General features: G+C 42.7%; 1 protein-coding gene and 1 long non-coding RNA gene across 5 annotated transcripts in view; one reads left to right on the forward strand and one right to left on the reverse strand.

The window, feature by feature from the left end:
- Positions 1-3544, reverse strand: part of AMPD3 (adenosine monophosphate deaminase 3) — a 29422-nt gene extending 25878 nt beyond the window's left edge. For 3 of the 4 annotated variants that reach the window (XM_090140445.1, XM_090140447.1, XM_090140446.1), the window contains exon 1: positions 3088-3305. In XM_090140445.1, coding sequence (XP_089996571.1) covers positions 3088-3223 — 136 coding nt within the window. In that variant the 5' untranslated portion in view covers positions 3224-3305. Of the gene's footprint in view, positions 1-3087; positions 3306-3405 lie in introns of those variants that run through there. The other variant, XM_031614156.2, reaches the window with a different exon arrangement.
- A 190-nt stretch (positions 3545-3734) lies between these two features.
- LOC149917734 (uncharacterized) lies at positions 3735-13563 on the forward strand. The gene is made up of 3 exons (XR_016466691.1): positions 3735-3904; positions 4497-5066; positions 8804-13563. It is a non-coding gene; the product is annotated as an uncharacterized LOC149917734 (long non-coding RNA).
- Positions 13564-27795: the final 14232 nt, after the last annotated feature.

Genomic DNA, 27795 nt, shown 5'->3' on the forward strand with positions numbered 1-27795 from the left:
TCGTCATGAAATTTTTTTTCTTCTGCCTTAACCTAAACCTACCCTCCCTGAGTTTAGAACTCTTACTCCTTCTCCCTGATAGAGTCCCTCCTCATCTACCTCTGTAGAGCCACAGTAAGTACTGGAAGGGCACTACTAGATCTCCTGGGAGCCTTCTCTTCATAAGCAGAACAAAGTAGAATGGCTGTGCAGAATTTAAAATACTGTGCAATATGCAGCAATCACAGGAATCCACTGAGTATTTTTTCTTTCATGGCCATGATAAACTATAAATTCAGAACTTCTGACTATACTTACTAAAATGTTTTGTTGTTGCTGTTTGTTTTTTCTTTCTAATATGTTTCTAAGGTATGCTTTCTAAGGTGCCAGTTGAGTTGGAAGTATAAAACTCCTGAAGGACAGTAAGGCAGTCCAAGGAACATTCTGTGGTAACACTAAATCTAATGGCAGACCTATGTATGAGACTAACTTTGCTGATATGTAGAAGCTGTGAGTATTAAAACATAAGTCTTCTGGGTTGCTTTTGAATACGTCACAAAAGGCAAGGGTACAAGGTTTACTGCAAGAACGCATTCTTTAACATGCGATGTTATCTTGCATCATAAAAATTCCTAAGACAGATGCGTGCAGATTTGCCAGTAGATTCCATTCATTTGCATAATCAAAGAGACTTATTTGCAAGACATTGTGTATTGAGCTGTATGTATGTGCTTGCAGTGAACTCAGAAATCTCATCGCTGCTCCTCTGCTGCTCAGTGACTTCAAAGCAATTGCAGCACCACAAGCAAGTTAGCAAAGAATGCTGCGCGTTTCTACCTCACCCCATTCTTTCCACAGAGAAGTTGTGGTGCTGCTGTGAGATAAACTGGCTGTGCAACAGCACTGAAAATGCTGCAGTTAACTCTAGTTTTCTTCATTCAGCTTGCTTTCATTGGTTCATCCTCTGCTTTTGAGCTGCACGTGGGAAGCAGAAAGGATACAGACTTAAATTCTACTTGGCATTTATATACCAGACAGGTTTAGTCTTTTCATTTTCTACTTGTGTAGCCTTTTGTAACAAAGTATTTCCATTTAGTTACGCCAGCACTAATGAAAATACTACCTTTAGTGTTTCTTCTATAGTTTCAGTACCTTATTTATATCTCATTCCCGTGCACTGAGTGAGTTCTGACATCTGCTAGCATTCTGGACAGGAAAAGATAAAGAGTTCTGGCAAGCCGCTGTCCAGCACTGATTGTTATGTGCTTTAAAGCTTTCTGAATGCCTTCAGTGCGATGGAGTTTGTAACAAAGAAGACTCAACTCTAATCACACAAGTTAAAAATAGCAATGAAGATGTCACAACAAACAGATCCAAGCATTCCCAAAATGTGAAACTTGGGTCCAAAACTGGCACTGCAGAATCCTGTTTGGTCACAAGAATACAGACATGTTTTATAAGATGGTATTCATTCAAATGCCAAGATGCATGCTGAATACCCATAGGGGCATGGCAGTTGTTAACCACTCAAGGCACAACTTATCAGCAGGCCCACTGCAGTATTTCCAAAGGCATGCCACAAGTTTCATCTGTTGATATGCGATCCTTTTGACATGTGATACTGTTGTCTTCAGCCTAAAAGATTCTAATTAATGTCCACCTGTTTTCACAGTTGCTTTGAAAACACTTTCCCTTTTATTTCAAAAACAAACACAGTATTAAGAGGTGATGAGAGAAGCGCTGGACTACAACACAACAATTTAGTGATCACCTACGTTATTTTCCATTTCTTTTTCTTTTTTAAAAAAAAAAAAACAAACTGAGCCCAGTGGGAAAACTCCAGAATGAATGAACTGTGGATCTGACTCAATGCAGTCTTTTTTCTTGCCACGTATTTGGCAATTAGTATTCAGACTTCCTACATTAAGTACTGCTATGTAACAAACAAAAATGCATACATGCTCAGCTGAATGATTCAATGACAATGCACCAGGATGTCTTGGAAGCATCCCAACTTAGATTCAGTTTCTCAATTTTAAACCACACCGAAGTCACAGGAGTCTTTCCACTGACCTCAATGAGCACAACTGTCAGCAGCAGTGACTGACATCCAGCTGCCAGCAGTGGAGACCTTTTGGGCCACTTCAGCCAAAGTAAAGCCAATATTTTCACTGAGTAATTCAACCACGGTAAGCAAGCTAAGGATCTGAGTCAAGTCTGGAAAGTTTCTGCTGTGAAATCAGCAACTATCCCATTTTCAGTAGTGGCTGGGACTGGAAAAACCCCACGCCTGAGGGTTTATCATTGACTGACCAACTGTATCCCAGTATAAGCAAACTTTTTCTTGAAAAATTGCCATCAGAAACAAAAATGCAGTATTAAGTGCACTGCGCGAGGAATCCCATCTTAATTCACAACTCTAATATAAGCACAGTCTTCTGTGGAGGCCGGTGCTGGGTTTTTGCTGGGTTTGTGACAAAAGCCAGTCTCCCGTTCTTCGCTCAAGAAGAGGAAAGTCCGAGCGCTCGGGAAGGAAGCGTCAGCCACATCGCTGCAGGCTCATGGCTCTGGAAGGGGTTTAACAGACCCGAAACGGCTGTGCGGCACCTCGTGCAAACCGCACCATCCCAGCTGGGAACAAATCAGGGCTGCTACAGCCAGCATCCCACCGCCTAAGAGGCGCCTTTTGCCCAGGGAGGGCATCGGGGGAGCGGCGCCTTGCCGTGCGGCACGTGGGATGGGCGCGGACGGCACCGAGCGAGCGGCAGCGCGCTGCTGTGCGACAGCCGTCCCTCAGAGAGGCAACACGAGCTGCTCCCCAGCTCACCGCCTCCGCGAAAGAGGAAGCGATTTCCCCTGAAACGCGTTGCATCAAACACGACGGAGTGGTTATTTTAAAAAGCGATTACTGATCAGAAGCTTAACGGACATGAATTTCTAACGAACGCACGCCATCAGCGCGGCGCCGATCCCCGGCCTCCCGCACGGCGGGCCGCACCGCACCGCACCGCACCGCACCGCACCGCCGGCCCCCGGGCGCAGCCGCCGCAGGAGCCCCCGCGCGCCCAAGGTCACCGGCACGGCGCTCCGCCCCGCCGCGCCACTCACCCAGCTCCCCGGGGAACTCCATGCCGGGCCCGGCCCCGCCGCCGGCCGGGGAGGCTCGCTCGTGAGCCGGCGGCAACGAGGAACAGAGGGAGGAGCCGCTCCCGCCCGACGCCGCCACCGCTCCCCAGTGCCGCATTCGGCCGCCCGCTACCGCAGTGCCACCTGCCCCCGCCGCCCCGCCCCGGCCCTTTACGATAGCCGCGCCCCCGGCCCCCCGCGGCACCCCGCCAGGGCGGCCCGCTGCCTCCTGGGCGGCAGCATCGCGGCGGGGGGGGGGGGGTCGCCTTCGCGGGCGGGGCGGCGGCGCGCTGTCCGTACCTCAGCGAGGAGCTCGCGCCCGGCGCGGCTCTGTCAGGAGCGGGGCGCGAAGGCGGCCGCGACCTCGGGCACCGTCCGGCGCCGCTCGTCCCGCGGCTGTACCTGAGGCGACCTCAGAGAGCGTGGAGCGCGGTTTCCGCGCCGCCGCTTCCCTCGTCGGCTTCGAGGCAGAAGTCGCGCCGTCACATGGCTTCCCGCAGCCGGGGGAGGGAGCTCCAGGGGCGGGCCGCCTCGGCTCCGCTCCTCCGCCGTGCCCCGTGTCTGCCGCCTCCCCAGGCGCTTCTATCCGACCGCCTCCAAAACGATTTCACGTGGGAAAGTTTGGGTCGAGAGGAGGTGGACCTCCTTCCATAAGTACGTCCGCATACACCCGAGACGAATAACTGAGGGTCAGAACAAGCGTGAGTCAGCAGGAACAAGGACTTCAGTGTGTGAAATAACGCGTTCCCGTTCTGTGGGATATGGAGTGCCGGAGCTGAGCGGTGCAGGGGTGTTTATGGTACGTTTGTGTTACAGCATGTGGACATTTAAATAAAGAAGCATCTTTCCAGCGCAGAGAAGCAGTGGCAATGGAGGAACTGGGGAGTGAGATTCCCAGGGTGAGGCGACAAGCGGGGGAAGTAAGGCAGGTGTCCCAACACACCTCAGGGATCGGGCAGTTCTGGGGCTGCCCCTGCCCTGCGCTCCCAGCCTGGCACACGAGGAAATGCTCTGTCCGTGAGCCTCAGGGTCTTGAGCAAAAGTTCCATTACCTCACGCAGCTGGGGGAAAAATGGAAGGGAAAGAGATGGGCGTGAAAACTTTGAGTTGCAAAGACCAGGCCTTCTGAGTCTTACACTCAGTCTTACAGCATCAACAGGTGTCACCGTGATCACATCCGTCTGTCACAGGACTTGCAAAAGAAAAAAAAAAAAAAAAAACAAACCAAAACTAAAGGCTACGCCCATGTATGAAACATGGAGGTATCAGTCCTGAGCATTTGGAAGTGAGTCAGCCATCCAAAATCATGCCATTAATTCTAAAATAACGATACTGAAAACTGTTGTCTCTTGAAAAAAGGCTAATGCTGCCTGTGAATGTTTTTCCAACAGTAACTGGACGTCTTTATTAGCTGCTGCCAGGCTACAGCCAGACAAGCCATCTGCTGCCCAGGAAACTACATCCTGTAAGTGTCTGTGCTTCTGACTCATGGTTGTCCTGCCCATATGATATATGAGTAAAAGACACCTGTTGTTGTTGGTTGTTCTGTATACCCCTTGATTGCTGGTGCATTTGTCCTATTTCCTTCATCCTGTTGCCCTCCTCCCTTTCCTAGCCACTTGCCTGAATCTGTCCAAAACTTAACTGCTCCCCATCCCAGGGCAGCCTGGCAGTCCTTGGGAGCCCTCTAACCCTCTAATCATACTGGTGCCCTCCCTGCCTCCTGGACTTAGATAGATATCTATCTCATGGCTTCTTGGATTCCTCTTCTCAGCTTGGCAAATGGGTTCTGCCTGCACTTGTGATTTCACTTCCGTTCTAAGGGATATGAGAGCTTTGATAATTTTATCTTGTGCTATTGCTAGCTTTCTACCAATCACAATGAAAGAACAGCAGACTTGAAGATAAACAAGTTTCTACAGTTTTCTTTCGTGGAAACAGACAGCTCAGTGTGTCCCACGGTAAGAAAACGTTCCATGGTAAGAAAAAGTACAAGTTCATTGTACAAGGACCAGAGACCTCAAATTGAAGGGAAGCCTTAAAAATGACTTAGCAAAGAGAACGATGTTCAGAACATATTTGACTAGCAGGTCCGGCTGCTTTCCTGTTCTATCCCTGCTTTTATAATGCACAATTCACTCTTATCATTGGAAATTGAAATTAACACTAGGCTGACAACTGTGAAATAGTGTATTTTCAACAGTAGGAACTGTTGTGCACTTCCATTAGGTCCTGCAGCACATAAAGCATTAGGCTTTGCATGTAGACTCAGAACACCCAGCAGTGTCATTTAACATCTCATTAAGCACTTACTATCTGACCCGTAAGGGAGTCTGTCTGTCCCATTTGTGGGTAGACCACACTTCTGTGCAACACGTTAAAGTAGTGTAAGTCTGCAGAGTAATTTTAAATGTTCAGATTCCTGATGTAAAACGTTAGTGTTTTTCTGGAACCGCCTGGATTTTGGTTCACTTCTTTTAGGTACATTTCCCTCAGGTAAGTTTTGCACTGTGTATAAATACTTTTTTTTTTTTTACAATTTAAATCTTACCACAGAAGTTACCTCCTGCCTTTTACCGTACCACTACAACTGATTATGCTTCTTTATATTATTCATTACATTTTGCATTTCATCGATCTGCTTTAAGCCCTGCTTTTAAGCCCCGTTTTAGAGATAATTCTGTTTGTAATGGAAAGTCGTGGTTATTCCAATGTATGTGGTATTTAGACTGCTTTTTCACAGTCAGTCTGACATTGTAACAAAAAGACATTCAGCAGAAATTTTAAAGGTAGGCTTGCATGTCAACCCCTACTGAGGAAAGGATAAAAAGAAAGCACTGATTATGTATTTGTATTATTTATTTTTATAAACAGGCAAATGTTGTCTGGGAGATGATTGCAGTTGGGGTGCAAATTAGCAAATGGTCTCTCATTCTCACTTGAAATTGTTTCAGTAGTTGTACACATACAGCTTTCATGTCAACACTTCCTTAAAAGCTAATGGATTTTGAATTCTTTTTTTTTTTTTCCTAGTAGATTCATATTATTGACTGTGATATTCATAATAACAGACAACGAATGGATCAAATCAAATATTTTATTCTATAATGGGCCCAATTAGTGGCATCGAAGCAATACTACACCTATTACTCAATTTTTTTTATCTTTAATTAGTTCTGTTAATTGTGTGCTTGGCACACATACATTTACTACAAAAGAGTAACGGATATTCCAACACCAAAAAAATACAATTAAATGCAGTAATTTCCAAAAGTGGGAGAGAAATTTTGTGCCAAGCGTGAAATGTGAATTGCATTGTGTCAAATACTCTCCTCTAGAAGGGAAGAATGATTCAACATTTTAAACCTAACAATAAATGAATTTAGAGAATGGCTTGAGAGCAGCCCTGAGAAGAGGGATTTGGGGGAGTCAGGTGATGAGAGATTCAACATGAGCTGGCAATGTGTGTTTGCCACCCTGAAGGCCATCTGTATCCTGGGTTGCATCAAGAGAAATGTGACCAGCAGGGAGAGGGAGGTGATTCTGGCCTTCTACTCTGCTCTTGTGAGACCCCCACCTGGAGTACTGTTTTCAGTTCTGGGGTCCCCAACACAAGAAGGACATGGAGCTGCTGGAACAGGTCTAGAGGAGGCCACAGAGGTGATCAGAGGCTGAAGCACCCCTCCCACGGGGACAGGCTGAAAGAACTGGGGCTTTTCAGCCTGGAGAAGACTCCAAGGGACCTTCCAGTACCTGAAGGGGGCCTACAGGAGAGCTGGGGAGGGACTTCATATCATAGAATCATAGAATGGCCTGGGTTGAAAAGGGCTACAATGACCATCGAGTTTCAACCCCCCTGCTATGTGCAGGGCCACCAACCAGCAGACCAGGCTGCCCAGAGCCACATCCAGCCTGGCCTTGAATGCCTCCAGGGATGGGGCATCCACAACCTCCTTGGGCAGCCTATTCCAGTGTGTCACCACCCTCTCTGTGAAAAACTTCCTCCTAATATCTAACCTAAACCTCCCCTGTCTTAGTTTAAAACCATTCCCCCTTGTCCTATCACTATCAACCCATGTAAACAGCCATTCCTGTCTGTACACTCCCTTCAAGTACTGGAAGGCCACAATGAGGTCTCACCAGACCCTTCTCTTCTCCAACCTAAACAAGCCCAGTTCCCTCAACCTTTCCTCAGAGGAGAAGAGCTCCAGTCCTCTGATCATCTTAGAGGGCATCCTTTTGACCCGCTCCAAGAGCTCCACATCCTTCCTGTACTGGGGGCCCCAGACCTGGACGCACTGCTCCAGATGGGGCCTCACAAGAGCCAAGTAGAGAGGGACAATCACCTCCCTCTCCCTGCTGGCCACCCATTTTTTAATGCAGCCCAGAACACTGTTGGCCTTCCGGGCTGCAAGCACACACTGCTGGCTCATGTCCAGCTTCTTGTCCACCAGGACCCCCAAGTCCTTCTCTGCAGGGCTGCTCTCCAGGAGATCTTCCCCCAGTTTGTATAAATACCTGGGATTGCCCCGACCCAAGCGTAGCACCCTGCACTTGGTCTGAATCTCATTAGGTTTTCATGTGCCCACTTCTCCAGCCTGTCCAGGTCCCTCTGGATGACTTCCCTTCCTTCCAAAGTATCAGCTGAACCACTCAGCTTGGCGTCATCCGTGAACTTGCTGAGGGTGCACTCAGTGCCATCATCTGTCATTGATGATGATGTTGAAGAGCACCGGTCCCAAGACTGAACCCTGTGCGACACTGCTTGTGACCAGCCTCCACCCTGACACAGAACTATTGATCACAACCCTTTGGCTGCGTCCAGCCAGCCAATTCCTAATCCACCAAACAGTCCGTCCTTCAAATCCACACCTCTCCAATTTAGAGGGAAGGATGTGGTGAGGAACCAGGTCAAAGGGCATATATATATATATATATATTTTATATACATATACATATAAAAGGGCATATACCGACAGGTCAAGGGAAAACAGCTTTAAACTGGAAGAGGGTAGATTTGGATTAGATATTAGGAGGAAATTCTTTACTGTGAGGGTGGTGACGCACTGGAACAGATTGCCCAGAGAGGTTGTGGATGCTTCTCCCTGGAGACGTTCAAGGCCGGGCTGGATGGGGCTGTGAACAGCCTGGTCTAGTGGGGAAGTGTCCCTGCCTGTAGCAGTGGCTTGGAACTAGATGATCTTTAAGGTCCCTTCCAACCCAAACCAGTGGTTCTGTGATAATGGAAAAGAGTAATGACTAAAAAAAATGGGAAAATTATTCCAATGAATGATTGAAATAACACAGAATAAATTGTGTCTTTGTGTTGTATAAAACCAGGAAATCAAAAAGCATCCAAAACTTGTAGAAATTCCTCAAACATGTGAGTATTCAGCCCTGTACTTGAATTAGACCCACTTAAGGACTGCCAATACAACAAACTGAGTTAAAATTCAAAAATCTTAACATTTTCTTCCTATGCTAAACATAAGCAGCTACTTTTCTATGCTTTGGAAAGTGCTGAATGCCATTCGAGAGAGTAAGCTGAAAGGCATCAAGGAGGAGAAGCATTTATTAGGCCCAGTTTTGATAAACCACATCTTGGATAGCTGTGTTGTTAGGATTATGCACTTGCAAGCTGCATCTGCGCGCATATAAAATGCAAAATGTTTTGACAGTTACTTCCATTGACAGACAGGTCCTGTTTCACCAACCTGATCTCCTTCTATGATCAAGTGACTTGCCTGGCAGATAAGGGAAAGGCCGCTGATGTAGTCTACCTGGACTTCAGCAAAGCCTTTCACACTGTCACCACAGTACTCTCCTGGGGAAACTGGCATGGACAGCTGCACTTGGACAGCTGCACTCTTTACTGGGTAAAGAACTGACCGGAGGGCTGAGCCCAGATGGTGGTGGTGAATGGAGTTAAATCCAGCTGATGACTGGTCACAAGTAGCATTCCCCAGAGGTTGGTACTGGGGCATGTCCTATTCACTATCTTTATTGATGACTTGAATAGGGGACTGAGTGCACACTCAGTAAGTTTGCAGATGACACCGAGTTGGTAGGAAGTGTCAATCTAGGAAGGCCCTACAGAGGAATCTGGACAGGCTAGATTGCTAGGCTGAGTCCAGTAGGAAGAAGTTCAACAAGGCCAAGTGCCAGGTCCTGAACTGCAGCCACAACAACCCCAGATAACACTACAGGCTTGGGGCAGAGTAGTGGAAGACTGTGTAGAGGCCTGGGGGTTCTGGTCCACACTGAGCTGAACATGAGGCAGCAGTTTGCCCAGGTGGCCAAGAAGGCCAATGGCGTCCTGGCTTGTATCAGAAATAGTGTTGCCAGCAGGAGCAGGGAAGTGATCACCCCTCTGTACTCAGGTGAGGCTGCACCTCAAGTACCATATTCAGTTTTGGGCCCCGCACTACAAGAAAGACATCAAGGAGTGTGTCCAGAGAGGGGCAACTGGGCTGCTGAGGGGTCTGGAGCACAAGTGTTAGGAGAGCTGATAGGGCTGGGATTGTTCAGTCTGGAGAGGAGAAGACTCAGGGGTGACTTTATTGCTCTGTACAGCTACCTGAAGGGAGGCTGTGGTGAGGTGAGGGTTGGCCTCTTCTCCCACGTGAAAGGATGAGAGGAAATGGCCTCAAGTTATGCAAGAGGAGATTCAGATTGGATGTTTGGAAATAGTTCTCAGGGAACTAACAACTGCGGTCCTAACAACTTCAGTCTGAAATAACATAATAGAAGTTTTCCATGAGTTTATAAATGGAATGTACCATGACATTTTATTGCAAAACAAGTTTTTACAAGGAAGATGGGACACTTTGCTGTATTTATACTGTAAGCTGGAATCACAAGCTACATTGGAAAATTGTTTGCTGGCATTCTGCTAATTGCCGTGCTTTGTCATAGCAGCCATGTTAAATGCCAGTTTGGAACTTAAACTTACTGAGCTTGGATTTGCAGGTACTTACCTGTGGTGGAAGACCACTTTGCTCTGAAGTTACACATAATTTGTCTGAAATGTTGTATCTGTTCTAAGAAAGAGATATCACTATATTACGAGATAAACCTGTATGTGGAGCTGAAAGATCCTTAATCTGATTTATAAAAAGGAGGATTTTCTGAAAGTTGCATTTCACATCTGTTACATAATGTCCGAATGAAATCCTTTTTAACTACCACTGATGTACGATGCCATTTTACATGGCTGTTTCAGGAGGATTTTTATTTGCTCAGTATGCACATAGGATATTCAGCAAGTAGCACTCTAATAAATTCGACTCTGCTGGTGCAAGATAAATAATGAAACACGGAAATTTTGGCCCATGGATGGGAAGTCGGTGGTCTGTTTTGGAACTCCCCTAAAATAAAGAATATTCAGAATTATTTGATTTCTTCAAAAATCAGTAGTGAAACCCAGACTATATGTTTTAAATTGTTTTTCATATTATGTTTGCAGTGGAAATGCACATTGTTTCATTAAGTGACAGTAACTTCTGTATTGGCGTTGCTTTTATGTTGGGGCTTTTGTGATAATCTGTGGCTAGGGTTGACATCTGGATTATTTGGCCCTCCATTCTGAAGTTTCTTTCCAACTGACAGGTATCTGTGTGTTGCCCAGAAACTGGCACACATCAGTCTGCTGCAGTCTTCAGCGTCCGCAGACCATCCTCACTCACATAGCTAGGGCTGTGCCTAATCATACATGCAAAATTTCTGTGGCAAGCCTCGTGTTCTTTCCATATAGCTCCTCTAAAACAGCAGCTACAGGTGGCTTGTGACATTTTCCATCCTTTTTTTTTTTTTTCCTATCCTGTAAATGACGGGAAAATGACAGTCTCTTTTCTGTAAATGTGATTTGCCAAGGGGCACTGCAAGCCTGCTGCTACCCACTAGCAGGAGGTGCCATCCGAGCCATTCCATCAGTCGGCCAGATGCGGGTGCTGGCGCAGCGCTGACTGCCTGGGCTGTGGCACCACCTGCTGCCTGAGGTTGCTGCTCTCCTTGCGGCTGCTGACCTTGCTGCTGTTATGTAAACAGCAGTTATGCAAGGAATGCAGATTTCATCTTATATAACTGCTCGCTCCCATTCCAGTTTATTTAGATGGTTCATGGAAAGTAGAAGAAGAGGAAGAGTGGTGTTTGTTATTAGAGATGTTTATCTCTGGATCCAAAATGACTTGTTTGCCTGCTTGTTGCTGTGGTGCTTCTCACTTAATTTCACAAAACTCCAGTCTCTTCGTTTACTTGGAGGAAATTCCTTTATGTTAAAAAAAAATCAGCATGCATACACATGTCATGCTTGTGCCTTTTTGTGAGGGTCTGAGAAAACGTCACTGTCACGGAGTTAACTAGATCCATCTATGCCCATGACAGGGGGCAGTAGGCCCCTGCCTCCCACCCCCCCGGCCCCACAGAATGGGAAGGAAGGAAGGGAGGAAAAAAAAACAGCGGCAACAATCTATGGAGGAAAACTTATTCTACTATGATATTGGAACACAAGATAACACAATATAATACAATCTAATTGAAATTGAGACTAATAAATCAAATAAGATAGGAGAGAGAGAGTTCCTGAGACCAAGTCAAACCTGAAAAGCTTAGAACAGCTAGGAAAGCATCCTCCAGCACCCACTGCCAGGCAGTAAGAGACCGCCCAACCCGGAAGGGTCAGATCCCATGACTGCCGTAATGTACAGGGACAGGCACCTGGAATTGGAGCATTAACACTTTAATTCCTGTGCATGATGTTTTGATGCAGAATACTGAAAACCAAAAAACATAAAACCATGACAGTCACCAAATCACAGTTCCTGCACAAAGGGAACTTAATCCAGTATGGTTGCAGGGAAGGAAATTATCAAGTTTTCAGCTGCTGTCACAATCAGAGGACCATGCCTCTCTGTAAAGGTAGATTTCCATGTTGCTTAAGAACATACAAGGTCAAGATATGAAGAAGAGCTCAGTGTTCTCCCTCCAGCAGGCATCAGGAGAGCTCCCAGAGGTAGTGATGTTTCTGTTGCTTTGTTCTCTCACATGCAGGCAGAGCATCATTAGATGGTGTCCACCTTGGGTGCTTTCACACTGTGTACACCATCAGAAGTTCTTTGTGTAGTGCCTCACTCAATTCCTTCTATATGCAGATCCTGCAGCTCTCACATGACTTTCCTTTTTTATTTGATGCCCCTGACAGAGAAATCTTTCTGAGACTCATGCAGCCAATAGAGATTGGAACAGACAGAAGAAAGTATGAAAGACACCCTGATTGATTAGTCAAGTGTTGGAATGGCTTATACCCGTTCTGTCCTGTATGATCCAAGGCGTAAGCAGGGGGTAAGGGAGCAAGCTGTATTCTCAGATCCAGACAAAACTGGAGGAAAAAAAAGAGCTGTTAGACTCATTGCCTGGCTTCCTTAATTAACTGCTTTCTGAACTTTGACTACCTTTCATTTTACAAATAAAGAAATATTAGAAGAATTTAGAACTTAATAAACACTAGAGAAAAAGAGAACATTGCATTGATGTTTCTTCAACGTTGATAATTCAGTTCAGTCTTTCTTCAAAACTCAGATTGTAGTGTTATTTCATATAAATGAGATATAGATTTTAAACTATGACATATATGCTACTCCAAAACAATTGGAAAATATTAATTTCTTGTAAGCAAATGTGTATTTATTTAGTAGTTGAGTGCTGAATTTGGATATTTAGGAAAGCAGCAAGAGTAAACTTCACCCATTATATCTCTTTGCATAAATAAATGCTTCAGCAGTACATAATACACTGAACCTGGTCATATTAGACCTGGTCATATCAACTGCTGATTGTCAAAATAATCTGCAAAGACTACTCCAGATGAAATTGTACACCTGGGAAGAATGAAAAGTTTTCAAAGATTTAGGTATTAAGGCCATGTTCAGGGAGATAGTTGCAGAGTTGCTGGGAAGGAAAAAGCTCATCCATTTCTTTTCTGACATGAGTAGGTGTGCTAATGTGGCTGAAGGCTAGAGAAGAAAGAAAGTACTGAACATCTCCAGAGACAATTCTGAAAAGCATGTAAATGTATTTTAGTCATGAATTTTCCTTCTCTATATTACAGAGCCACTTTTACCCCAAAGTAAAGTTGATTGGGGTCTCTTGTTCTGAAGAGATGCTATCTGACTAGCAGTTAGCTCAGCCATCACTTGAAGAATGGAATCCAGAGTTAGTGCCTCAGGGCAATTTTTCAGCACCAAGGGAAGGAAAGGTTTTTTACGTGCCTTAGGGATCTGCAGGTGCCTGAGGGATGCCTTGAGTAACTGGTAACCAGCTCAAAGTGAAAAGGACAGTTTTCCTCACACGTGCCAGTTGGACAGGCCAGTGCGAAATGGCTCAAGAACTGCATGAGAGTATCACCAGCTTAAAACTACTTTTGCCAGCTTTCTCCGTGGATGGGAGCAGAACTCAGAGCCTTCTTTTTCCCCCTTCCTAGTCACCACACAGCCATCCTGTGAAAGTTCTGTAAAACGCAGGAGAGAAACTGAGAAGCGATTCCCTCATCCTCTTAGTGCTACAGTTCCAATTTGATCACAGGCAATGAAGACAATTCTTTTTCTTTATTTTTTCTTTATTTGTTTATTTTAATAGCTTGTAGTCCATAATGACTGTAAATGGAGCACATCGTTATGAATTATATCTACTTCTCAGAGCTTGTGTGAGCTTGGGAAATACTGCATTACAAAGCCAAGAGAGCCACCTAGTGTTTTAAATTACAAAAGCTGAGTTGCGTGTGGTTTGGACTTCTGTGTGCAAGAGACCATCTGGGTGCAGTCTCCACGGTCAGCAAAGGAAAAAGTCTCAATATTTCATACCAATCCCTGACATTTTTTTGCTTCTTACAAGCTTTACAATTATTGGTACTTGAGTTAACAGTGTTAAAATTGTGGAGATTTCCCTTGCTTCACAAGAGAGGCTGTACCAAAACTAGTCAAAAAGCTTTTCTGATGCTTGGCCTCAAATTTCTATATTATTATTTTTAGTTCTACATTCTGATTTTTTTCTTTATATACCCATGCACCTTTATTGCCATGAGCTTAGGGTGTGTATGCTTAGCCAGTTGTTCTCAGTAGAGTGTTCTGCCCTCAGTCAATCCACAGAAGATGTGTTTTGTCATAAACCACGCTGCAAAAATAGAGGTCATTCTCACAGTGCAAGCTCTGCTGATTCCTTAAAATGACTCGTGTGTCAGTCAAGCAACAATTTCCTTGCAAACTGCTATTCATACTCAGTACCACACCTCTTCTGTGCATAATCTTGCACCAGTCACTCATTTGCCCATAGGCCAGTTTTCTTATCAATAGACTACATTCATTATGTAATTATCTTTCCAGAGATAAAGAGGCTAAACCACTGTTTGTGAACTACATTAATATGTCATCTTGGAAAGTGCTGCAGAAAGGCTAAGAGCTGTTTATTAGTCCACTACCCTCACACTTTTGTAACGATGCTGCTTAGCATCATTGGCAAATTCTAGTAACATATTTCATCTTCTACATATTTGTTAAGGATGTTCACTGAGAATCTGTTCTAACAAATTCAAAAGTAGTTGATTTTATGTGCCTCTCACAAAGTGAGCCCTAAACAAAATGAAGTCAGTCAGACTAACTGAGAAGAGATTTGTAGAAGTAGGGCCTGACCTCAGGAAGTAAAAATCTGTTCTGAATGATACCAGTCATGGTATTCTCTTTTTTTTTTTTCCTTTTTGTTTCTGTTGAAGTCTGGTATAATACTACGAATTTCCAAGGCAGCACGTTGTGATTTATTTGATTTCTAATGTTCAACATTACGTCTGGCATGTGTGTAATTCAAAGGTAGAACAAGCCACAAGGGTGTGGGAACTTATCTAGCTTTAGATGTTTTAAAGATAGTTCTCTAAATCTAAGCTGGTGTTCCAACGTTCCTTGTAGTCCATGAGAAGAAGCAAAGCAAATACTGCCAAAAATTGGTTTTGATCTCCAGACAGGTGCCCAAAAATGTTGGAGTGAGTAACCCTCAGGAGTTGAATCCCACATGACTGACAGTGACTACTAAAATCACTGGCTTACCAAGAATCTCAGACTCAGGCAGAATTGTATTAGTTATTTTGGAAGCTACTTCTGGATGGCAATCATAGACAGGAGGGGCTATGTAGTAAGAATGCTGTCCTTCAGAGGAACCACTTAACAGCTGTACTGCTTTTTAGTAATTGCCCACTGTGCTCCGGAAAGGAAACCGAATGAGCCTTCTGCTTGTTTAGCCTTGTTTTGTTTGTTACTGCTGGTTCTTCTATCCACTAGATAGATATTTAAAGTTTTAAAAAACATGTAGGGTTTTTCAGTGATTATATTGCCAACAGTCAAAATTAAGGTTCTGATAATATCACAGTGCATTACTGCTGTATGACCAAATCCCTTCAAAGGGACTATCATATTATCATTCTGACCTCAAAAAAATGCAAGTTCTGTTTAATCATTAAAACAAAGAGCCGGAGGCCAGAAAGATCATAATACAACAATTAAGGACCGAGAAGAGACAATAACGTGGTTCATGGAAAACAGAGACAAAAAAAACCCTAAGTCTATGGAGTCTTTCCATTTTCCTAGCTGATATGCTGTGCTGATATCCATGATAGATCCATTTTCTCCAAAATGAAAGCTTACATTAAAGTAGACCATGTGCCAAGACATCCTGTTTACAGAAGGTTTTGTCTACACAAGGAAATTGACTGATACAACTCTCATGCAGCTATTTCTGTGCTATTCTAAAAGCTGCAAGGAGTTATTTAGGAGCAACTATTGTGGAATAGCTTATGCTACAGTGGTTACACCCATCGCATTCCCTAGAGAGAAAAAGATCCATTATAATATTCTAAACATGAACTCACTTATACTTCTGCAGCATTTTCTCCATGACTCTACAGGCAGCTCAAAATAACATTTTAAATCACATTAGTTTTCTCTGTCTTTGAACAATTAATTGATTAATGATTACATCAGTCAAAAATACAATTCATTGTAGTTGTGGTAATCGACAAAATCTTGTCTATGTGATGAAAACTTTTAATCTTTGGTGCGTTCTTAATGCTGGCATATGAATATATATGCATTTTTTCTACCAAAGCCTTTGTATCTGACCTTAGGACTAAAGGGGAATGTTTTGTTTTATATCTTATTGTTTGACTAAGCAATTAATCTGTTAAGGAAGTCAGATCAGCTCTTTATTCCGAATGTTTCAGCAGGGGAATTGGACTTCAACGAAAACAAGGAATGCTGTCAATGAATAGATGAAATGGAAAAGGCTCAAGGATGTTAAGGTACTTGAGAAAGAGATGGAAGGATTTTATGGAGAATGAGACTGAAATCATAGAATCTGAGTTAGAGATCTGAGTTAGCTGCCGCGTCAGCAGAGATCTGAGAAAGTGAGCTGGACAGGAGACACTCCATGGCTACAGCTCTGAGAGAAGTGTCCTAGATAACTCCAGATGACATGGCATCTGCTTGTAAAAAGTGATGTAGGATAGTGAAGAAGCTCTGTATAGTAAATGTACACTGTAATTCTCAGGTTATCCAAATTAAGAGCAGTTATGCTTTTAAAATGCATGTGATGTGTGCTATAGTGTGTAGACTTACCAGGCACTTCATAAAGTGAAAAATGTAATAACAACTACAGTTTTGTAGCAAGTACCTCAAGGTTTTGAAAACCAGAGGCAGATCAGCTGGAAGAGGGTCCAGCTGTGTCCAGAAAGTGCGTGTACCAGGGAAAGTGATAGAAGAGGTAATGCTGCAGCCTACTAAGTAAACCTTGGTGCTAGTGACACAGTGGAATGAAACACAACATATATTGGCGCAGTTTGGACAAATCTACCAGGAAGTCAATATAGTTAATGTAATACTGGATGTTTCAGACAGATCCAATTTCAAATTTCATCAAGTATACGTAACTGTTGAGACGTGGTAGAATAAAATCATTCTTGTATCTTTGAAGTTTAAGAAAAATGACATTATTTGAAATTAATGGAATTTGTGTAAGGTATCTGAAGAATGATCAAGACGGTAGGTCTCAGAAAACAAGGGTAAGAAGGAGATCATTAGCAAAGGGAATATTTTGGGCAGCACTCCAGAGCAACCAGTGTTAGACTCAGTAGCTTACTGGTAGCTTTCATCTGTGACCTGAAAGTAGAAACAGTGGGTCAGATTTCATGCGGTTTGGCATTAATATGTTAAAGTCATTGTTGAAAATGGGAAGAAGATGCAGAATACACACACAAACTCTGTTTCAAGGCTAGAGGAAATATTGGAAAATTGGAAATATCTCGAGTAGAGAGGGTTCACTTATCTCTTTGTACAGTGAGACAATCAGCAAACCTGGTCCAAGAGAAGCAGTAAGAATATGTGGCCAGGAGTAAAGGAGGAGAAGGAGACACAGCCAACTGCTTTGTCTACATTCAGCGGGGCATTATGGCAGCACAGGGATCTCATGTAACTGCAAGTGTTAACCACACAGTGTGTTCACTCTGTACAAAGATAGACCCTCCATGACTAGGTGAGTTCATAAAAAAACTTCTCTGTGTTATCTGGGACATAAAAGCTCTTTAATATGATAGAAAGAGGGGAAAATAAGTAGCAGGTGCTATAAGCCAGCAAGTTCCAATGAGAAGTTACGCGTGCTTTTATCAATGCATATCAATGCCAGGGGAAGTGGTTGATTTTCTACCTCTTGATGTTCTTACTTTGAAACAGTGTGCTTTTCTGGAAGTTCAAAATAGTTGCATTTCTAAATATGGTGATGAATGGATAAAACTTAATAGCTGTGACAAACAATAAATAGATCAGGTCCAACCAATAGATCTGTTGGTTCATTCTGGTCTTAAAGTCTCCAGAGCTACAAAATTTGGTAGACAGCTTTGTCTTTCTCATCCTAAGTTTGTGCTGCTGCTCTTGGCATATGTTTTAAATGCATGTCTGAAAGCCAGAGGCTTTTTTTTTTCTTTTTTTTTTCCCCCCTCTCTCTCTTGGTTTAAACACTAACTGGAGACTGAAAACATCTCTGTTTGTCCAAGCCTGGAAAAATGCGGAAAGATTATATTACCAAAGGGAGAGAGAGGGGAAAAAAAGAGAAGAAGGAATACTGTGTACCCAACAAAACAGGGGCAAGAATGCAGGAATGTAAATGTGTTACAGGCTGTTATTAGGATTTTGGACAGAAAAGTAAGAAAGAAAAGGCTGAAAAGTTGGAAAGGCATAATAAGATACAGTCTGTTTAAGCTGGAAATTGCCTTCCCTAGATTGCTAAGGTGACAAAAAGAAATTATGAAATATAAGTAGTCATATTTGTTTTATATCTGGAAGTTTCCACTAAAGTGCCTGTCTCTCTATGATAGCTGGTTTTTGTTGGTTTTCTTTTATTATTATTATTTTTTTTTTTTTAAAGAATGTGCTCTGGGGAATTATAGAAAAATGAGCTTTATTAAGTGTTCATGGCCATCTGAACTACCCACCCATCCAGTATGAATGTGTTCTGGCAAAATAAGTGTTTGTGTTGCCATGGCCTTTCCTGTGATGTTATTTTCTTAAGCAAAAGCATTTTTCTAGTGGAGATCTTAACAAGGACGCCGGCAAAGCGCCATGATTCAGTCCTTGAAGAGAAAAATAATGATTTGGAGGAATGGTGAAGGAAAGAGAAAGCCTTAGAGGCAGAAGAGAGCAGAAGACTTACATGTCTGGTGGTGACTCTTGCTCAACAGCAGCAGTGATGCCTTCCTCTGATCGCTCCATTTCCATGGGAGAGTCATACCATCTCCATCAGCCTTACAGAAACACTGATGAGCATCCTAAGTGTAGGGAAGATGTCCTTTTAAAAAATAATAAACCATATACCTTAGTCACAGCCTTCCTCTGATCAAGTCAAAGGGCTCTGCCTTGTACATAGATACAGGGACTACACAAAAATACTTCCCCAAGGTCTACGTGAATCCATGTGGATTGTTTGCAAGATAGGAATTTATTTATATATTGGACTTTTTTCTTCCTTTGCCTCAGGGAGGATCCTACAGAAGGGTTTCATATGGTTTTCTATCCTCTGACAAGTGAAAACAATTGTACACTATTTAAGGATTTCTGTTCTGGCTTTAGATGAGCAACAGAGTGTTTTATCATAAAACTAGTGAGCTGGTTAATGAACATTGAACATTATTATATACTTAGTGTAAGTCACAGCAACTAAAGCAAAACTCAACTGGTGATTACACAGAAGGCATAAGAACAACTCAGGTATTGAGGGATCCTTTTGCTACATTTCTTCCCAAATTTCAGTAATCATCAGTCTGTGAGCTAGAAGTCATATCTGAATCCTTTTGTATTGATCAAAGAGCTATTAATTCCATTCTGAAGGAATAAAAGACAAAATAAAACAGCAGGACTGAAGGCTGGGGCTTTGCTCTCATAGGATTTCAGTGGGACTCAGACATTTTCCTTCTCTCTCTCAAACTGCTTTCAGACCCAGGTATCTCCAGGATTCACAGGAGAACGCTGATGTCATCAGAGGGAGTAAATGGAGTAAAATACATCACAGAATCACAGAATGGCCAGGGTTGGAAGGGACCTCAAGGATCATGAATCTCCAGCCCCCCAACTCATACATGTAGAAGAGAAACCATTACCACAAAAAAGATAACAAGAAATAAAAACACAATAGTCCTCTTGGGTCATCTTTTCCCAAAAGACTTTAATTTTCCTCCTAATACAAGCCACATTGTGGGGTGGTGACCAGTACTACTTCTGTTCAAAGCAACTCAGTCCATGTCTTGGTGATACCTGAATGTAACACCATTTTGGTACAGATCAAGTACAGAACTGTGGCAAAATAAACCAGTCAACATGGAAAACTTTTTTTATATATTTAAATAAAATTAGCTGTCTGGTGTTTGGGAACTGTTGAGTCACAGCCTGAGCCATTGACTGATCACCTGAGGCAAGGACTGAGTCAGACCTGGGAGCACAGGTGAAGGCAATTCCTAGACCCCATTTAAGGGCTGTCTGCCACAGGGGAAGAATCTCTTCCTGGGGATTCCTGCTTTGTGGAGTCTTTCTTGCAATCCTAGATCTTTGGATACAGGTGAGCCTTCACAGAATCATGGAATGACCTGAGTTGGAAGGTACCTCAAGGATCATGAATCTCCAACCCCCCTGCCAAATGCATGGCCACCAACCTCTCCATTTAATACTAGATCAGGTTGCCCAGCACCCCATCCAACCTGGCCTTGAACACCTCCAGGGACGGGGCATCCGCAGCCTCTCTGGGCAGCTGTTCCAGCACCTCACCACTCTCTGTAAAGAATTTCCCCCTGACATCCATCCTAAATCTTCCCTCCCTCAACTTAAACAACATTTCCCCTTGTCCTGCTGTTATCTACCCTTTCAAAGAGTTGATTCCCCTCCTGCTTGTAGGCTCCCTTTAGATATTGAAAGGCTGCAGTGAGGTCACCCCGCAGCCTTCTTTTCTCCAGGATGAACAAGCTCAGCTCCCTCAGCCTGTCTTTGTAGGGGAAGTGCTCCAGTCCCCTGATCATCTTTGTGGCTCTGCTCTGGACCCTCTCCAACAGCTCTCTGTCTTTTGTGTACTGGGGGCTCCAGACCTGGACACAGTACTCCAGATGGGGCCTCACAAGAGCAGAGTAGAGAGGAACAATCACCCTTCTTCTGATGGAGTGCAGGATACCATTTGCTTTCTGAGCTGCAGGAGCACACTGCTGGCTCATGTTGAGTTTTTCATCCATCAGGACCCCTAGGTCTTCTCTGCAGGGCTGCTCTTAAAGACTGCTCCTTCCAGTCTGTATAAATGCCTTGGATTCCTCAGGCCCAAGTGCAAAACCTTGCACTTTGATGTTGAACCTCATTAGGTTCACCCAGGCCCACCTTTCAAGTCTGTTGAGGTCCCTCTGAATGGCATCCCTTCCTTCCACTGTGTCAATTGCTCCACTCAGCTTGGTGTCAACAGCAAACTTGCTGAGGGTGCACTCGATTCCATCATCGATGTCATTGATAAAGATGTTAAAGAGCACCGGTCCCAAGACAGACCCCTGGGGGACACCACTCATTACAGTCTCCACCTGGACACAGAACCATTAATCACCACCCTCTTGTCTGTGGCCTTTCAACCAATTTCTTATCCATTGAGTGGTCAGTCCATCAAATCCACAACCCTCCAATTTGGAGATAAGGATGTGATGGGGGACCATATCAAAGGCCTTGCTCAAGTCCAGGTAAATGACATTGGTCGCCTTCCCTTTGTCCACCAATGCCATCACTCCATCGTAGAAGGCCACCAGATTGGTTAAGCATGACTTTCCCATGGTGAAGCCATGCTGGCTGTCTCAGATCACATGCTCATTTTTCATAGAAGGCCACCAGAAAGAAAGTAAGAAGCAAAGAGCATTTGATAAGAATAACAGAATATATTGTATCTTTACCCCAAAAATGTGTGATGTATACCCTTAATGGCTGAGATTCATTCACTCTTATGCTCCAGCATTGAGATTGCTTTTAGAAATCCCAGGAGCAGAGCTCTTCTCAGTCCTTTGGGTACCAATGCCTCATCCTACCACTTCACAGTAAGAAGTTCTTCCTGTTTAACCTAAAATTTTACTTGCCATCTCACTGATCTTGTTATTTTCAATAACTCTTACTTGTTTTTCATATTCACACACACAAAAAATGAAGTATCTAAGTCCAAGCTGAGGATCTACAGAAAGTAGAATTTGAGCTTTTATAGCAGGCTTGAATCAAGCTTTCTTTATGCAACCAATTCCAGTGAAAATAAGACTATTTAGTGGAAAGAAGTAAACTTATACAATTAATAACAGTAGTCATATATTAGATTATTTTGAAATAACCTTTCGAAAACTAGATTAGAAAGAGAATTCTAAATTCAAATTGAATCAATTAAGTGTCTTGCTCGTAACAATTCAGAAGAAATTCGTCTGATGCTTGAAGCAATGCTGGAACTGTGTGCTGTGGGATGTTGGGCTCGTGGTCCTTAGTGGAGTTAGTTGTCACTGTGATGGAAGTTTACAATCTACACAGGAAGAAATTGGTAAACATGGAAAAAGATTCCAGAACAGGGAGGAGGAACAGACTACAGGGAATGACAAGTCTTGCATGAGAACAGCAAGTATAATTCAGAGCGTAATACTCTCCCTCCCACATTTGTAAGTTGTATAGTCCTGGTGGCGGGACTATAATTTGAGTAACAGTAATTCCTCAGGTTGCCTCTAAAAGCTCTTGAGGGGGATTGCTCATTCACATGCATTTGCTCCCTTGGAGTTTAAAGTACTTAGAGCAAAAAGGTCTCAGTGAACTACCCCACTCTACAGATGACTGTATTAGTGAAAGCTCCTACTAGTTTTATCTTTTAAAGGATTAGTCTTCAATCTGATGCTGCTGAAGTGGATGTGCGTTTAATTCAGCCATTCTTGCTGCTGAAGCCATAAGTCCTATTGCTGGGCTGGGCCAAATGATCTCCATCTGCAAATGTGAGTAAGCCTCCTTAGAATCTGTTTGTGTAAGACTAATTCTAATGACTTAAACATCTGAAAAGATAAAAATAAAAATACACGTTTGTGTGATGGCAAAGTTAAGCTAAATTTACCTCATGAAAAAGGAAAGCTTATAAAATAGTCCACCTTTAACAAAATGCTTAAAAACATAGTGCGGTTACAATTGAATTGCAATTACATACATTTTTTATTATGAAAATTAATAACATATTTAATTGATAAAGAATTTGGGGGAATTACATACTCTTCTGAACATCAGAGATAAGTTCTGTGGTTCCTAACATAAAAATTCAAAGTTGGCTAACGTTTGAAGTCCCAGTTTCTTTAATAAAAGATCTTTTCTTTCATTAGATACTTTTAAATTGTTCTTATGGAAAACTTGTGGGGAGCTTTTTGAGCCTTTTCTGGAATACTAATCAATCAGACCAATTGCTTTGTCTTAAAACCAAAGAAAATGAGCAAGTATTTTACAGTGTATTATATACTATAATCATTTTGAAGTGTACTGTGTACTTCACCATGTGCACATGAGATCAATCAGTCCTGCAGTTCTCTTCAGAACTTCAGTTAATATTTCAGTGAGCAGTAAGATAATTCTTGTTAAGGTCTTGAAAATAGCACTGGAAGATCATAGAATCATAGAATATCTTGAATGGGAAGGGACCTAAAAGGATCTTCAAGTCCAACTCTTGGCTCAACACAGGACTACTTTTCAAATCCTGTGTCTGAGATAATTGTCTAAACACTTCCTGAACTCCAGGAAGTGAGCCTGGTACTGGGCCCATTTCCCTGTTCCCAACCTGTCTTCTTAACCATGGGAAAGCTGTTAAAAACCAATAATTTATTTGATGTCTCCATGGTTTGTCTGTCAATTCATGAGCTGTCCTTAAAGACCTACTATCAGGAGCTCTATGTGGAGATGCAGATGAGCACAAGAAATGCCCCTTATTTCACTGTTGAGGTTAATTCTACACATCAGAGAGGTAAAGCAGGCTTTGCAGAGCCACTGAGGAGGTTAAGAGCCACTTTCCCCTATAAGATAATTGCATGAAAGATACTTTGGTTTCATCTGATGCATGACTGGAACAGTATTCTAGTTTAGGGATGTAGACTACTGCACACTAATAGTTTGTTTGAAAGATTAGAAAGAGATGAACGAGTCCTCATTAATGATTTCCTATCATTAAATTAGCTAAGGCTTAACAAACTACAAAAACTATGTCTAGTCTAGCTTGTACCTTTATCTTATGCAGTTAAAATGCTGCAAACATTTCTTATAAAACACACTTAGAACACTTACGACCTAGCTTGTGTTTACATTCAGATAATGATGTAAGCTGAACTACAGTAGTACAGTTTTGTGTCCCTTATATATAGTGTATTTCACTTTGAATCCACAATTCAATAACAAAAGGTCAGCATTTGTCCCTTGTCCCATTCAGAGGGAGTTGTTATTCATATACCACCTTAACTGGGATTAAGTTATCTGTTGAGATTCATAAACAACATGCTGTCAATGTCTCGTATTAAAATGACAGTAGATAACACCCAAGAGTAAGTCAGTAGGATGCAGCACAGTGGAACTCAACTTGGAAGTAGAGGTCTTCCCAATGCCTGGGAAGCCCTTCTGCCAGCAGTTATCACCTCTACTGAGGGGGCAATTGAAATGTATTCAAAAATGCTTGCAAATCACCCCATTCTGTAACATTACCAGAATTGGCCCTGGTTTTATAATGGGCTATTTAAAAAATGGCTGGATGGGTTATTCTGGCTTCCCTGATGTGGGTATTAAAGAGCAATCAGACAGATAGGCTGTTGAAGGCACCATCAGTTAAACTGTCTGCTTGTGAGTCAGTGCCTTCACATGTTAGGGGGGCAAGTGCTGAACTTCAAAGGGAAATACAAATATCTGTCATAGCAACTGTCAATCACTAGACTGCAGCAAATTACAGTAAGTACCCAAAAGTTTGATTTCACAGTGAACATTGCCTCCAAAATTTTAAAAGGCCAGAGAGCTGGCAAGCCTATCAGGCAGATGTGAGTTTGGAAACATTTTTATGGAGTTAGTTTAATATTGGTTGCATTTTTATCCCTGTAAAGATCATGACAGCCAATATTCGCATCCAAATTCTGTGTTTGTCCTTTCTGTCTGAAGGATTTTTGCCAAACCATTAAGTTTTTGATCAAAAGTTGGAAGAGCTACCAGAATCTGCTACCCTAATATTTACAAATTATATAATTTCAATTCTCATTTTAAATAGTGCCACAGTACTTCTGGGATGATCCAGAAATTACCTATGCTGTGAATCAAATCAGTTATGGCAAAGGGCATCAACTACCTTAGTATACTCTGATTCCTTGCTGATGTTACTCAGTTGATGCCTGTGGCAAGTGATCTCTGTTTTCAAATTCTTAGAGTTGGAGTCTGTGGATCAGAAATCTCCAGTGTAGTAGAGAATAGTCAAGTGTGCTGATAATGTTTTGGGAATGAAATCTCAGCTCCACAGAGGTCAAAGCAAGTTTGCAATTTTTGCTCAATACTGACTGCTGAATGAAGGGTGAGTTTTTTAATTTGGTTTGTTTTTGTTGATGTTTTTGGTGTGGTTTTTTTGTTAGTGTTTTTATTTTTAGTTAATTTTGTCTTAAGCCAAATTAGCCATCAAGGTGTTATCTGTTCTGGGAAGCAGTGAAATCTCTTGTTCTTCTCTCTATGGGATTTCCTGTTATTGCATGAATGAAACATACAGAAAACATGCTCTGTCTCTTGGAACCTTCAGAAAGGGAACTGAGGCCAGGGAAAGCACGTGCTTTCAGGAGATTCTGATATAGTTACAAGGCTGGAAGATTGGCTTGAGTACACATATTATCTGAGGCAGCAATTATAAAATTAAGCCACTTGGGGTCACAACAGCCACACTTCTTGGTGCTGGGCCATTGTGCAGAGCCTGCCTTGCGAGACACACCAGGGATACCTACAGAGTATGAAGGGAGCACTCAGCCAAGAAAAGTGGGATAAGTGTTCTGCGGTGGAAGAAGGCATGCTGCTTGTTTTCTGTTTTTAACCAATAGAAATCCAAGAAAGGCAACTGAAAATGAAAAAGTAGGAAGACTGAACCTACGGGAAGGGGAGTAGAAGTATCTTTTTACATCAAGAACAGCCACAGTAGACCATTGCTTAAACCCTGGAACTTCATTATTCTTACTTCAGCTGGCAGCCTGTTAGGAGTCCTCCTGAGCCCTGGGTAGCCTGGCAAGTTAGGAGAAATGCAGGTTTTCCCATTTCCACTATTGCAAAAGTAACGGCTTCCTTGCCAGAAATACTGTCTAGTAGAAAGCTACATGTCTGCAGCTAGAGAAAGAACAGAGATGAGCTGCTGCTTGAGAGACCCAGAGGGGAGTAACTGGACTTCTGTTAGACCGAGAAGTCTGTGAATGTAGGCACTGAAGTCAGTTTGCTCTGCTCCCAAAGATTCCTACAAAGAGCCGCATCAAAGCCTCTGCTGTAATATAAAAGTTAGCTTTCCAAAGGTTAACTGCTCTCTGCCAGAAGACATTGGTTTCTGTCTCATCATTTCCTGCAGAGCTTTCCAAACCAGGACATAACCATGTCAATGGAGCCACAGGAAGGGGGTGATTTGTCTTGCCTGGCAGCCCTAGAAAACCCAAGTTCTCCCTCATACTTTTTTGCCGTGCTCTGTTTGAAAATGTGTCACTGCTTGCAGGCAGTAGACATGGCTTTTTGCTGCTTTGTTAAAAATGCCCATCCTGGCAAAATGCAATGACATGCTGCCTTAAAGAAAACACAGTCAGCCATGGATCTTTTTCAGAGACAAGTTAAGAAGGGGAGCAGAAATTACAACTCTAGAGGTGAAAGTTTTACTTCTTTCCTGCCGTAGGTGATGCTCCTCTGTGAGCTAAAGCATGCCTTGATAATCCTGTGGGACTAAGAAGTCCTTCTCTGTCTTATCTGTATTCTTTTCAGTGCCTTGTATTAAACAAAAAATCAGGGAAGGGATGTATCATATTGGATGAGAAGAACATAAGAGAAACATGACAGAAAAGGCACTATTCTGAAGAAAAACTGGGAGAGCTATACTGAGCTCCATTAATAGTGTTGAATTCAACATAGTAAACCATAAGACTAACTTCCAAAATTATGTTTTGTGTTGTAAAACGTATCAGTTTGTATGAACTGTTATCTCTCTTACCACTTCACCTTTCAAGATGTTTTGAATTTTTAAGTCTTTTGTCTAGATATCTTCATGCCTCAACTAACCTCTCTAATCCCACATACATATAAATTCTTCTTAGAATTGCATGGAGAGGAGAGAGAACCAAAATAGTAAAAACCTGGAACCTTAATCCAATAGATTTGCTGAAGGAAAACCTGACCTCCTGAAGACTACAGATTCTTTTGAGAGATCGTAGTAAAAAGTTTCCTACTTAATGTATTTCCCACTTCCTTCAACCTCGAACAAGCTTTTACCAAAGCTGAACAGTAGCACCTAAACACTGGCATACACATGCAGATTTCTTTTAGAGTTTTTAAAAGTCAATTTTGAACAACTATGTATTTTGGAAATCCATTTATTAGGAGCATAGATATTGATCTTTTACAGAAAGCAAATGAAAATGGACATTTATGCCTCTAGCTGAATCCATTCTACTTGACTATTGGATCCTAGTTTCCACTTTTCAGGTTTTTGACCTCACCTAGTTCTTTTTGTTTTGGATGTCTACATTTTCTCTCTTAGAGACTGAACCCTGAATGTTTTCTTTCTATCCAGACAGTCCCAGTTCTTCCACCACACCCTAGCTGCCAGCAAAGACATAGGCAACCACTCCCCATGGCAGCATAGCAGAGCGGGCATGAACCATGCAGAACTGCTCAGCTTAGGGATCAGCGTTTTTCCTTGGAGGGCATGACATCATCCATCGAGGTGTGGCTTGTTTGCATCCATTTGTCTCCTGGACTCCCCCTAGTATCTCTGTTTGCTATTCTTGCATCAAAATGATTACTGATAATTATTTTCTTGCCTAATAAGTTCCACCACCTTACAGAATAAGTGCCATGTGCACAGAAGAACTGGAAGAAGCACAATCTGCCACCCATC

This window comes from Phasianus colchicus, chromosome 5, assembly GCF_987193195.1.
Source record: "Phasianus colchicus chromosome 5, bPhaCol1.hap1.1, whole genome shotgun sequence".
NCBI classification, from domain to species: domain Eukaryota; kingdom Metazoa; phylum Chordata; class Aves; order Galliformes; family Phasianidae; genus Phasianus; species Phasianus colchicus.